Source organism: Gopherus evgoodei, chromosome 7 (assembly GCF_007399415.2).
Source record: "Gopherus evgoodei ecotype Sinaloan lineage chromosome 7, rGopEvg1_v1.p, whole genome shotgun sequence".
Classification (NCBI taxonomy): domain Eukaryota; kingdom Metazoa; phylum Chordata; order Testudines; family Testudinidae; genus Gopherus; species Gopherus evgoodei.
Window position 1 is genome coordinate 81,291,884 of NC_044328.1, and position 13,942 is coordinate 81,305,825.

General features: G+C 58.2%; 1 protein-coding gene across 1 annotated transcript in view; it reads right to left on the minus strand.

The window, feature by feature from the left end:
- Positions 1 to 3,439: 3,439 nt before the first annotated feature.
- The window catches only part of SLC38A3 (solute carrier family 38 member 3), a 71,426-nt gene continuing 60,923 nt past the window's right edge, over positions 3,440 to 13,942 (minus strand). The window contains exons 11-16 of the mRNA XM_030570949.1: positions 12,606 to 12,685; positions 11,479 to 11,579; positions 10,868 to 10,992; positions 10,184 to 10,328; positions 8,168 to 8,271; positions 3,440 to 5,620 (exon numbers count right to left, since the gene is read on the minus strand). Coding sequence (XP_030426809.1) covers positions 5,516 to 5,620; positions 8,168 to 8,271; positions 10,184 to 10,328; positions 10,868 to 10,992; positions 11,479 to 11,579; positions 12,606 to 12,685 — 660 coding nt within the window. The 3' untranslated portion in view covers positions 3,440 to 5,515. The remainder of the gene's footprint in view (positions 5,621 to 8,167; positions 8,272 to 10,183; positions 10,329 to 10,867; positions 10,993 to 11,478; positions 11,580 to 12,605; positions 12,686 to 13,942) is intronic.

The following is a 13,942-nucleotide window of genomic DNA, read 5'->3' on the forward strand; positions in this document are numbered from 1 at the left end:
AGGTTTTGCTTTTCCTTTATTGTTATTTAAAAAGGGGAGGGTGTTTGTTTCCTTTTCAAATAAAAATCTAATTTAACCATATAATTTAAAATCAATCTCAATCCCTATCACATGGTACAGCCACGCGGCTCCTTGGCCAGTGCCTCGCTCCCCCTTCACAGGCTGGGAATGTGCTAGCGAAGGGACAGGGGATGGGAGGCCAGCGCTGGCAGGGGAGGCTCAGCCCGACCCCTGCAGGAGGGTCCTGAATGCAAAGTGAGACTGAAACCAGCTTTACCCCTTACGCTGCAGCCTGCTGAGCCGCCTCATAGACAGAGCCATGGAGAGGGACTGCTGTACCAACCTGCCGTCACCCAGCTAACCTGACCTGTGCCCTCCCACCTCTTAATGGGCAGGCAGGGGCACACGCGCCCTTGTGCAATGACCCACTGAGCACAGCCGAGCTGGGAGAAGCAGAGAGCCTTGGTTGTGGTTATAAGATGCCCCATACCTCCCTTGCCGTGCCAGCCGGGCACAGCAACTTGAGCTCTCCAATACCACAGAGCCACCACGTAACCAAGACTGGCACAATCATGGGAGTGGTGCTGGTGCTGAGCCATCCCTGGGAGGCAAGTAGCACCCACTGATTGCAGCGCCTGCCCCTGCCGGGCTGGCGCTCAGCACCTCGCAGGATCAGGCCCTTATAAAGCTGACTAAAACCATCCTTTATCTTTGCAACTGTCTAGCCCTCCCCACTCTTCAGGAGGGCCCTAATCCAGAGCCCATGGAGACTCTCCATGGGCTACTGCTCACAGCCTGGAGGAGATGGTTTAACACCAGCACAATGACATCTGGAGACGTCCCCTAGTAGCCAATATCATAGTGGCCACCAGCCTATTGGGCTGGCTGAATGGCCAGATCTCGCCGTCAGTTCTCTGCGGCATAGGCAGATCATCTGGTACAGTGGTCCCTCTCCACTGACTACATAGCATATATACACTATACAAAGCTACTGAGAGCAACACCTACTCATATACAGTATTGACACAAAGCTGTCCAGCTTCCTCCACCCCGATACAAAAATACATCTCTGAATTACTTCATTTGCACGTAATCAAAACTGCTTAATTTCACTTGCAATCACAGTGCTGCTGAAAATACCCTGGCCCACCCCTTACCCTCACCCCCTGCCCAATTCATATGGTGCCTGTCACGCAGCAAACGGAGACTGGGAGGCAGCCGCTCATTTTTTGGTGTGACCCAGAGGTTCCTGGGCATATGGCGCCCAGAGGCATGAGGAGTGATATGGGCAGGTGGGCAGTTGGGAGGCACTGCAGGCTGGCAGGAAGTCATACAGTGTTAGCTCCTCCCCACTGATCGCCCTTGTCTGCCCCCAGCCAGCAGGGCTGCCTCTCCCACCCCCAAGGACATGAATGGGTTTTGTTCCAGCTCAGCGACCCTCCTCTGTTTGGCCAGACCCGAGAGAGAGCCCTTGTCGGGGCCCCGGGGAGCAGAGAGTGGATGTGCCTTGGTTTGGGATGCCCCTGAGTTACAGCAGCCACAACAACCCCCAGTACCCATGGGTGCCCTGGTTCCTGAGCCAGGGAGTGACACTGCAGCCAAGCCCAGGGAGGCCTCGTGCAGGAACCCCATATGCCCCACCACAGCATCAGCACCACAAGCCTGCATGTGACTCTATATCCAAGAAGGCAGCTAGGTCACCCTGCTGCCCCCCCAGCTCTAGCTTCAGGGCTGGGGGACCCAACTTGGCCGGGCAGGACAGCAGGAGAGTCCCTTGGGGAAGCACCCCATCCCTGGAGAGGTCTGAAGTGAATTGCCAGAGAAGCCCAGGCACCTGGGCGAGTCCATAAAAACCTGCTGCAGTTCTCCTAGCTGAACTTCAGCATCCACTCCCCTCAGTGGGCTGCCCATTGTGGAGCGCCACTGGGGTTCTCTGCCAGCCAACACAGATACAATACTGCTGGGGCTGCTGCCTTCACCCCTCCATGAATGACCCTCACATGCCCAGGCAGCCTGCCCCCTTAGGCCAAGATTGAGGGAAAGACCCAGTGTGAACACAGGCCCAGCCCCTCACTAGCCAGGTGGCGAGCTGTGACTCTGCAGGGGTTTTTCCTCTAACTACAAATCTAGGTGCCCCTATTGGTTCACTTTCCAGCCCAGCCCAGTAACAGTCAGTACAACCAGGGCCCTGCTGCCGGGACTACTCAGGTTCATACAGGAAAAGCTCAGAGTGACACAGGCTCTCCCTCTAGGCATGGGTGGCAAGTTTGTAGAAATTTTGGTGGTGCCCAGAACCCGCTCCCCCAACTCCACCCCCTCAAACTCTGCCCCCACCTGCCTAAGGCTCTGGGCGGAGTTTCGGGGGGGGAGGTCTGAGGTGCAGGTCGTGGGCTGGGGATTAGGGTGCAGGAGGGGTGCAGGCTTTGGGAAGTAGTTTGGGTGCTGGGTGCAGGCTCCAGGCTGGGGCAGGGGGTGGGTGTGCAATAGGGGGTGAGGGCTGCAGGCTTTGGGAAGGAGTTTTGGTGCAGGCTATGGGCTGGCGGTGGGGGTGTAGGAAGGGGTGAGGGGTGCAGGCTCTCGGAGGGAGTTTGAGTGCTGGGTGCAGGCTCTGGGCTGGGGCAGGGGTGGGTGTGCAGGAGGGGGTGAGAGGTACAGGCTTTGAGACGGAGTTTGGGTGCAGGATCTGGGCTGGGGGTGGGGGTGTAGGAAGGGGAAGGTGGTGCATGCTGGGGCAGAGGATCAGGGTGCAGGGGAATGAGGGCTGAGGATGAGGGGTTCATTATGCGGGGGAGCTCAGGGCTGTGGCAGAGGATTAGGGTGCAGGGGGATGAGGGTTGGGGCTGAGGATAAGGGGTTCATGATGTGGAGCAGCTCAGCGCTGGGTCAGAGGATTAAGGTGCAGAGGGATGAGGGCTCTGGCTGGGGCAGAGGATTAGGGTGCAGGGGGATGAGTGCTCTAGCTGGGGATGAGGGGTTCATGATGCAGGAGGATGAGGGCTCAGGGCTGGGGCTGAAGATTAGGGTGAAGGGGGCTGAGGGTTGGGGCTGAGGATGAGGAGTTCATGATGCAAGAGGGGGCTCAGGGCTGTGGCAGAGGATTAGGTGCGGAGGGATGACAGCTCTTGCTGGAGCTGAGGATGAGGGGTTCATGATGCAGGAGGGGGCTCAGGGCTGGGGCAGAGGATCAGGGTGTGGGGGGATGAGGGCTGGGGCTGAGGATGAAGGGTTCATGCTGTGGGGTGGGGCTCAGGGCTGGGGCAGAGGATTAGGGTGCAGAGGGATGAGGGTTCTGGCTGGGGCAGAGGATTAGGGTGCGGGGGGTGAGGGCTCTGGCTGGGGCTGAGGGCTTTGGGGCGTTGGAGAGGCTCAGGGCTAGGGCAGGGTAAGGGCAGCCTGCCTTGCCATTAGCAAATGGCAGGCGCTAGGACCCTGGGCAGCAGACAGCAGTTCTGCTGGGAGCCGCTCTCTAGCAGCCCAAGCAGGCAGGGGAGAGGCTCACGCTGCTCTCTGTTGGGCAGGGACGTGGCGGGCCGTGGGCGAGGGGGAGACCCGTGGGGCCGGGACCCGATCCAGGCAGGGCCGGGGGAGAGACCCAGCTCCAAATATTGCTGGAGCAGGGTCCTCAGCCCTGAATATTCCTGGAGCCCGAGCACCGCTAACATATATAACCTGCCGCCTATGCCTCTAGGGAAATCAAAACCATCACATGGCTCCCACGCTGCTAGGGGCAGCGCAGTCAAACTCTCACTAGTGATTAGGGCAGGAGGCCCCCTCACTGCCTGGGGACCACCTCCCCTACAGCTAGCTAGGGAGCTCTGCAGGTTTCCCCACTCCGAGGCCCCAAGAACGGCTCCTGCCATGGGTCTGTGAGGAGGCCACATCCACAGTGGCTTCTTCTGCCCACATCCTGCCCCTCAGCCAGACAGACCGTGAGGGAGAGGGGCCCATGACCATAGCATGTGGAGAGGGCTGGGAGCCATCTTTGGTTTGGGCTGAAGTCTGATGGGACTGCAGGTCAGAGAGGTGGAAAAGACCTGTCCAAAGGGGTGCAGAAGATATTAAACTGGTGCACGCTGCCAGCCCCTCAGGTCTGGCTTCACTCCAGCCAACTGGCAGGGTGGGAGGACAAGAGGAGAGGCCCATGGTGAACTGATGCTCCTCATGCCCACCACAAGCAGCAATGAGGGAGCATCCCAAATTAAAGACAGCAGCCAACCAAACATGATTTCACTGAACCCTCCCAGCTCTGACACGGTCCGCACAGGATGGGCACCCTATGGAACCCCTAACTGCAAGGTCAGTAACACAATAACAATAGTGTGTGTGTGTGCACATATACAATATAAATTAATGTAGATTCTCCTAAACTATTTTGATTAGCAGCAAATCAAGTTTTAGGGATTGTTTAGTTTCTATACAGGCTCAATGGCAGGGCCACAATTTCCAGTACACTCTGCCAACTCTCAGGGGGGCACCGTCTGACAGCCAATGGGAAGGGCCCTCCTTAGAAGGGGGGAACGGTCTCTCAGTGCTGTGGGGCAGGGAACTGCTCCAGGCAGTGGGCAAGGCCCCCATTGTAATAGCAGCTGGGGTGGGCATATTAGGGCTGGCATTGGACCCTCCACTTACATAGGCCAAGGTGAGACATGCTGAGGCCCTGCTCCCCCCAGTGCAGGGATTCCTGCCCCTCAATTTACTCCAAATGCCACCCTCCTTGGCAGGTGTGAGATCATGGCTGCAGGCTTAGCACAACTCTGAAGCCACCGCACAGAGAATGGGACCTTTCCACCCCCAACAAAAAAAGGGGGTTCTGAAGAGTGTGTCTGGCCCTGTGCCCCAGCAGGGAAAAGGAAACTGAGGCACAAGGCGAGACAGCACTTCACCCCCCCCATTTCATTTCTTTTTTGTTGACGAGCTGCTCCCTGACAGGACGTGCCCTCTGTCTGTGTCACTTCCCACTTGGCAGCACTCACTTCCTGTTTGTTGCCCCCCTGAAACAATTATCTGCCCGCCTCGCTGGTGCCACCATCCGTGGGCTTCTGGCTGCTCCACATGTGCGTGGAGCTGCTCTGTCTCACGGCCAGACCCCCAATGAGGTAGGGAAGTAGCAGCCCCATTTTACAGATGGGAAAACTGAGGCAAGCTCACCTAGCCGGACAAGGGCAGAGCAGGGAATAGAGCCCACTCCCATGCTACAGCCATTAGACCTGCTTCTGCTCCTTCTGGCACTCGAAGCTCCTCAGCTGGACTGGCCCAGCTTAGCTGTGCCCACCCCTCAGCTGGGGGATTGCTTGGCCCCCCCATGCTACATTTATTAGCTGTGAAGGTCTGGCTCACCTGCGCTGGGGAAATCCCAGTAGTGCCGCAGGGCCCCAGGCATGTCCCTGGCTCGGCAGCAGTGAGGACCGGGTCACTGGACAGTACTAGCAGCAGGACAGGGGCAGGGGAGCATGGCTCAGACAGCCCCATCTTCCAGGGTGTGGGGTGGGAGTGGGAGGGCGCTTCCTGCTGCCCTCTAGTGGCTACCCCCACTCTTGGCACTGCCCGTTGCCCAGTCGCTGATGATGAAGCTGAGACTCATGACCATGAAGAGCACACCGAGGCCTGCGAAGCCGGCAGCCTGCAAGGGAGGAGACAGGGGGCAGCAGACATGAGCCCCAGGGCAGGCTCAGCCCACTGGGCACAATTCCAGACATCTGACCCCACCCACATGCGCCCAACAGACCCAGACCTCCGTCCCCAACCTTGCCCACCGCAACCCCTCAGACACACAGCTCAACTCTCAGCCTCACCCACCTGTGCTCCCCAGACACACAGCTCCAACCTCGACTCAGCCCACCTCTGCCTCTCAGACACACTGTTCTGCCCCCAACCCCACCCACGCATGCCCCTCAGACACACACTTCTGCCCCATACCACACCCACCTCTGGCCCTCAGACACACAGCTCTACCTTCTATCCTGCCCATCCGTGACCCTCAGACACACTGGACTGCCCCCGCTCCACCCACCTGTACCCCTGAGACACACAGCTCCACCGCCAGCCCCGCCCACCCATGCCCCCCAGACCCACTGCTCCTACGAGCCCACCCTCCTGTGCCCAACAGACACAGAGCTTCGCCCCCGACCCCGCCCACCTGCACCATTCAGACACACAGGTCGCCCCTCAACCAAGCCCACCTGCACCTCTCAGACACAAAGCTCCGCCCCACTCTGCCCACCTGTGCCCTTCAGACACACAGCTCCACCCCCAATCCTGCCCAGCTGTGCCCCTCAGATACACAGCTCTGCATCGGACCCCACACACCTGTGCTGCTCAGACACACTGCTCTGCTCCCAACCCCACCCACCTGTGCCCCTCACCCTAAGATACAAAGCTCCGCCCCCCCACCTGTGCCCCTCAGACACACAGCTCTACCTTCGACCCCCCCCATCCATGACCCTCAGACCCACAGGACTGGTCCTGCCCCAACTCACTAGTGCCCCTCAGACACACAGCTCGTCCCCGACTTTGCCCACCAGTGACCCTCAGACACACAGCCCTGCCCTCGGCCCAGCCCACCCATGCCCCCATGCACACATCTCTGCCTTTGATTCCACCCTCCCGTGCCCCTCAGACACCCAGTTCCCCCCAGCCCTGCCCACCTGTACCCCTGAAACACACAGATCCACCCCTTACGCTGCTCACCTGTGCCCCCGAGACACAGAGCTCCGCTGCTGACTCTGCCCACCTGTTGCCCTCAGACACACAGCTTCGCCCTCGACCCCACCCACCTGCATCCCCAAAAACACAGCTCCACCCCTGACACTGCCCCATGTGCCCCTCAGACACACAGTTCCCCCCGACCCTGTCCACCTGTACCCCTGAGACACACAGTTCCATCGCCAGCCCCGCCTACCTATGCCTCTCATACAGCTCTGCCCTGACTCTGCCCACCTGTGCCTGTCAGACACGCAGCTCTGCCCTCAACCCAGCCCACCTGTGGGAGGGAACTCAGGGCTGGGGCAGGGGGTTGGGTTGCAGGAGGTGAGGGCTCTGGCTGGGGGTGCAGGCTGTGGGGTGTGGCCGGGGATGAGAGGTTTGGGGTGTGGGAGGTTGCTCAGGACTTGGGCAGGGGATTAGGACAGAGGGTTGGTAGGTGTGTGTGGGGGTGAGGGCTCTGGCTGGTGGTGCAGGCTCTGGGGTGGGACCAGGGATGAGGGGTTTGGAGTGTGGGAGGGTGCTCAGGGCTTGGGCAGGGGATTGGGGTGCGACGGGTTGAGGGCTCCAGCTGGGGTTGAGGGCTCTGGGGTTGGGCTGGAGTGAGGGGGTTGGGGTGCATGAGGGGGCTCCGGGCTAGGGCAGAGGGTTGGGGTGTGAGGGGGTGAGGGCTCCATCTGGGGGTGCGGGCCCTGGGGTGGGACTGGGGATCAGGGATTTGGGGTACAGCAGGGGGCTCCGGACTGGGGAAGAGGGTTAGGGAACAGGGGGGTGAGGGCTCTGGCAGGGGGTGCAGGTTCTGGGGTGGGGAAGGGGATTAGGGATTTGGGGGGCAGGCTGCCCTAGGGAGAGAGGACTGGACTGCCCCCAGCCCTCTCATGCCTCAGCAGCCCAGGGCCGGAGGAGAGAAGCCTCTCCCTGCTGCACACCTGCATGGCCCTTAATAGCCTGCTGCGCGGCTGTGCAGCTTAGAGAGAACTTAGGTTCTATCCCCAGCTCTAGGAGGGGAGTGGGGTCTAGTGGTTAGTGGTGATGGTCTCAGATTCAGGACTCCTGGGTTGTATCCACGTGACATCTGAGGAGCCTCCCATGCTATAAATGCGACCTCCTTGCTTCTAAAGAGAGAGCCGCCCCTAGAAGTTCCCCCTAAAATTGTGCCCTCCCATACACACAGAGGGGAGGACTCTGGAAATTAAGGCCCATATTTTCAGAATATTGATGGCCGTTAATGTTGGGTGACTGACTTGAAACACACTGTCAGGGAGGCATGACCTCAGCCATGTCGATTGCCTGGCTGGTTCTATGCCCTCTCAGTGGGGGGTCAGTGCCCAGCACCCCTGAGAGCTGGGCAGGAGGCCTCTGGAGGGGGCCCCAAAAGCAGAGTCAACGCTGGCCCAGGGCCACCCTCTTCAGTGCCCATTAGTGGCACGATTCCCCCCGACAGTCAGCTTGGCTGGAGAGGACGTACCAGGATCTTGGGGGTGGACTTCGGGGGCTCCTTGTCTTTGGGCACGATGCGGATGTAGAAGATGGCCGGGAAGATGAAGATGAGGCAGGGGGCTGATGTGGCACCTGGAGAACAACAGGAGAGAATGGGTACAGGGGTGCAGGGGAGCAGCCAGTAGTGCCAAGTGTTATAATTTAGTGGCTTTTTCTTTAGGTTTTTTTGGGGGGAGGCAAATTAGCATTGTAGGTTGCTAATACTATTGCAAGGCATTTTGGAAAGAGTTATATACCTTTAACTCTTTCCAAAATGCCTTGGAAAATATGTTGGGTTTTTTTTGCAGTTTGCAAAAGGCTAAAAAAAAAAAAAAATGGGTTAACTCAATGCCTCAGCTCTCAGCTGAATCCAAAAATAAGATGCGGGCCCCAGTCCAAGGTCACAGCACTCAAACAAACTTTATGCAGCCAAAAATCATGCAGCTAAAAAAACCTAAAACTTAAAAACCCTCCTAAAAGTCAAAGAAAATTAAAAATCAACAGCAAACCCCAGACAATCTGTGCACAAAACAAAACTCCCGTCCCCCCTTCCCTCTCGTCTTCTTACATTACACCCAGGCTTGGCCAACCTCAGGTAGTACAAATGTAAGTATAAAATGGATTAAGGCTTGTGGCACTAAAGCTTTCTTCCTTCCTCTAAATAATATTAAAACCCCAGCACTCTCCACTGTTATTTTATCTTTTTATTAACAAAGCTTTAAAATGTAGTCACTTGGTGTGCTCCTCCATCTCCTCCCCTAAAAATCCTGCAGCCTCTGCCTAATCACCTAACGTCTTGGGCAAACCTGTCACACCAGCCCCCCACAGCCACCTGACTCCTTGAGCCAAGCCCCCTGTATTAGTTTCCTTGGAACCAGTGGGGCTAGCGACCCTGGCACAATCCTCAGGTGCTGGCCTTGCACCGGGACCCCTCGTGGAGTGGGGCCAGCCAGGGATCCAAGGAACAGATTTAATGAGGAGTCCAGTGGCACCTTTAAGACTAACAGATTTATTTGGGCATAAGCTTTCGTGGGTAAAAAAACCCACTTCTTCAGATGCATGGAGACTGAAGAAGTGGGTTTTTTACCCACGAAAGCTTATGCCCAAATAAATCTGTTAGTTTTTAAGGTGCCATCGGACTCCTCGTTGGTTTTGTGGATACAGACTAACACGGCTGCCCCTCTGATACTAGGAATTAAAAAACACCTAACTGCAAACAAACAGAAGCCCTCAGGCTGCAGCCTGGAGCCCTGGGTTTTGAGCTAATACAGCGGTCAGGCCAGGACTCCAAGTCCGGGGACAAGGGAGAGCAGCCGGTGCCGCATTTAAACCCTGCGGTTACAATGATCAGAGGGGAGCAGCAAAGGGAGGTGGGGCCTTTTGCCTGTCTGGGCCACTCCTGAGAGGAGTTGGGAGGGGCTCAGCTGAAGCAGGGACCAATGGGCCTGCCATACTGATAGTGCTATGGGGCAGATATTGTGGGCTGGGCGGGGGATGGAGCAGAAATCCCCAGGCTGGGAGAGGACCCTGAAGCACAGAGAGGAAACGTGACCCAGCTGAGGTCGTCCAGATTGCTAGGCCAGGCCCTACCCAGTAGGCAATACCGCCTCCCCTGTAACAGCAAGGGCAAGGATTCCCAGGCTGTGGAGACTGAACTCCCTCACCACTGGGATCCAATCCCAGCACTGCTACTGACTCACTCTGTGGCCTTGGGCAAAGCACGCTCAGTACCTCAGTTTCCCCACTGGCACTCCTTCCCTTGTGTGGCTGAGCTGTATTTGTACAGGTCCCTCCAACTCAGGGCTGAGGCAGGCCAGCAGGGGGCAGCATGCATGGGATGCTAGCCCTGCGCTGGGGAAGAGCTGTGGATTTCACGCCCTGGGACCTGGGAATCTGGCACAACAGACCAGACACTATTTCCCAGCCTACAGGGTGCTGGTGCAGAAAGCGCTGGGCTCCCTGCAGTGCCGTGGGGGCGGCTCAGGCAGCACGTGCCAGGACTCACCAATCAGGCCGAAGATGCCGAGAATGGAGGGGGCGAAGATGACCAGCAGGTTGATGGTGATCAGCAGGACCACAGCGATCGCTACATGACGGACCCAGCTGAAGTCCTTGCCTTGAAAGAGCATCTGCTGGATGGCGCGGCGCACCTAGAGAGGAGAGGGTCAGATTGTTTGCCCAGCATGGGGCCCACAGCCAGTTCCCTTTCCGGAGCCCAGCCTGCTCTGGGACCACCACACCCACCATGACCCCCCTGTAGTATGGTCCCCATCACCATGGCCTCTGGGCCCCGCCCACCCCACACCCACCAGGGACAACCTGTAGTATGGTGCCCATCACGATGGTCCCTGGGGCCTGCTTGCCCCAGTCTCTGGCTGGCTCCCCTAGCTCCCTTCCTGCAGTTTGTATAAATGTCCATTTCCAGAGAAACCCCAGGCACCTGACAAGGACCACACGGTGCCGGGGCTCCACACTGGGCTGCCTTCAGTTACCAAGGCCCATCCAGCCTCTGCTGGCACTGCCCACAAGCAGCCAGCCTGTGTCAACTGAGGCCATGCAGAGGCCTGAGACCACAGCACCAGTGTCCCCCAGGATGGGGCACTGCACAGGGAGCCACAACCCCTGATGTCAGGGGAAAGGCCCTGTTCTGCCCCCTCTTCCCCCTGTGACTGGCAGTGGCATCACCTACCGGGAAGAGGACGATGGGAACAGTCAGTGTCACGGCGATCAGCACTGCCACGCGCACGCACAGAATCAGCACGTCAAAGGGGTCCACGTAGCTGTAGGTGTGCAGCAGCTCTGACTCCACCCGGCCTGCAGGGTGTAACCTGTGTCTGTCACGCCCAAGGCAAGCCCCACCCATCCTGCTGGCCCAAGGGGAGACCTGTCCCGCAGGGAAACCGGCCAACATGGCTCTGCAACAGCCTGGTGTGGCACTGGGTTGGTGCGTGACAGCAGAACCACTCAGCCCTAGAGACTGGGAGCCCAGCAACAAGATCTCGCTGGGTAGATCGCACTAGAGGGGCCCTGCCACGGCTGGGTCTGGGGGTACCTGGGCAGGAGATGGTAGCCCCATAGTGTGAGCCCCATGGCTCCTGCCATGGGCTGGGTCTGGTGGTACCTAGGCAGGAGAGGACAGCCCCATAGCCGTGAGCCCCATGGCTCCTGCCCCTTGAGCCACGCAGCCAATGGAGCCAATAATCCAGCTCTGGCTGGGTCCCTCTGGGGCTAGCGATGGGCAGGGGCCCGCTCCTGGCCTTCGGGAGTGGGGGAGTGGGGATCGCCTGGGGGAGCACTCACCATAGAATGTGAGGTAGCCGAAGAGGGCAGCCAGGAAGTACATAACATACATGACAGCAATGGAGATGTTCGAGATGCCCTGCATCTTCTTCTTGGAGGGGCTGCAGGATGCCCAGAGCAGGATTAAATTTGCCATCTGCCGGCAGCCATCAGCCACATGAGCTGGGCACATCCCGCTCCAGGGGGCCTCTAGGCCACGGCTCTCAACCTTCCCAGTCTGGGCCCCATGTTGGTCTTGAGCATGGCACCCATGACCCCCCAGCTGCGGAGCCAGGCTCTCGATACCAAGGCCTTGCCAGGCTACTAAGCTGGGTCCCTCCTGCATCGCACTGGCGAGGGAGAGGCACATTCCTGAGGCAAACCCCGTGGTGCCAGCTGGTGCGCGGCAGCCCAGAACGGATGGGTCCCTGGCAGGCTTGGCTGGGGAGCAGCACCCCATCGCCCTCCCTGCCCCTGGTGCCCCAAGCATCGGAGGGATCCTCACAGGCTGTGTCCTGGGGACATCTCAGCTGCCCAAGTAGCCACCCTCGCTGTGTGCAGGGCTCTCTGGTGCCAGGAGAGGGCGTCAGCCTGACACAGAGACAGGACGGGAGGCAGGAGCTGCTCCTACCATTGACCCTGCTGTAGAAAGGGGCAGGTGAACGGTGGATGATCCCTGCCCCACGTGGGTCTGTCAGCCAGGAGGCCATCAAGTTGAAGGCATGAGCTGCAAAGCTGGCATGGATTGGGGGTCCCCACAATGGCCGGGGGTGCCCCCAGTGACCTGTGTCTGGGCTCCAGGTGCCAAAAGGCAGGTCACTCTGGACAGTGAGGCTGGGGCGGCACCAGAACCCGCTGGAGCAGAACCCAGAACTGGGAGTCCCAGGGCAGCAGAGGCCACTTGCAGCAATGGGGCCCCTGGCTGGGGCACATGGTCCAGCCACAAGAGGCAGGGGCCCATCTGGCCGTGGATCCTGGCCACACTGGCGCTGGCCCCTGGAGTCGCTCCATTGCCTACGATGGAGCTACCCTGGGTTCAGGGACTGAGCGACACTGGCTCAGGTTCCTCTAGGGAGCAATGGGGTAGGGTCCCGGGGACACCTCCTTCTCCACCTTTGCCCCACCACATTCCGGCCCCCCCGACTCACTCCTTCAGCTCCGTGTAGATGGGCAGCACCTCAGGGTGGCACACGAAGGCAAACGCCATGATGGGGATGGTGTAGGCTGTCTGCAGGAGACACCGAGGGTCAGCGGAGCAGGGCTGCTAGCTAATGGTGCAGGGCACCGGCAACAGAGAGCTACCCAGAGCACCCCAGCTGTCCAGCCCCCGTGGCCTGGGTCCCCGCGGCTGGACATGACCCAGCGGTGGGAATGAATGGGGAGGATGGGAGTGGAGCAGGCAGGAGGGCTCAGAGGAGGGTGCTGGGCTCACAACCTCCAGCACAGAACTGCTGGCTCCCACCAGTTGAGTCTGGGTCCCACCAAGCCCCAGCTCCTGGAGGCACATGAGCCGGGGAGAAGTTCAGTGCTCATTTTAAATAAAGAGCATCTCTGGGTCCAGAGGAAACGTGGCCCTAGCACAACCCGATGGCACAGGCGCCCCGAGGTGAAGGGAAAACCCAGGGGATTGTGTGAAGTCTGACTGCTTGGGAGCCAGTCCTGCCATTTTGGGGGCCTGAGGCATAGTTAGTGACCCTTGGGCTTGGCCAGATGGCAGCAGGGTCAGCAGCAGGGCTGGGACATGGCCATAGCATTCCCAGGACACACCCACACCCACACCCAGAGCACGGCTCCTCCGGGATCCTGGCCATTCTGCCGTGTGGTCTGGTGTCATAAACAGAGTGTTACGGGTTAATGTCTCTTATACCTGTAAAGGGTTACAAGCAGGAAACTGGACACCTGACCAGAAGACCAATCAGAAGACAAGATACTTTTAAACTCGGGTGGAGGGAAGTTTGGGTGTGAGTTCTTTGTTCTTTCCTTCTTCTCTCGGGGGGTCTGAGAGAGACCAGATATTACTACAGGCTCTCTAAGTCTCTTTTCAAGTAGTGAGTAAAAAACAGGCAGTTTAGGGTTTTTTTTTAATTGTTTTACTTTATTTGCAATTGTGGATCTGGCAGGTTAACTTTTATATGTGTAGTTGCTGGGAATATTTTGATTTGTATTGTCACTGGGGGGAAAGTCTCTTTCTGGTTTCTGTAAGCTACAGGACCCTGTATATTGACATCTTGAAGTTACAGAGATAATTCTTTACTTTTTCCTTTCTTTTATTAAAAGATTTCTTTTTAGAGAACCTGATTGATTGTTTTTTCTCTGTTTTCCTTGTTTTATCCCAGGGGATTGGGATAACTCACCAGGACGGGTGGGGAGATGGGAGGGGGAGAGATAAAATCTCTCTCTGTTTTCCTTGAATCTGTTTGCCTCTTTGTGGAAGGGAAGGGAGATGCTTCTCTGTATGGTGATTTAAGAGGTTAGATCAGTATCT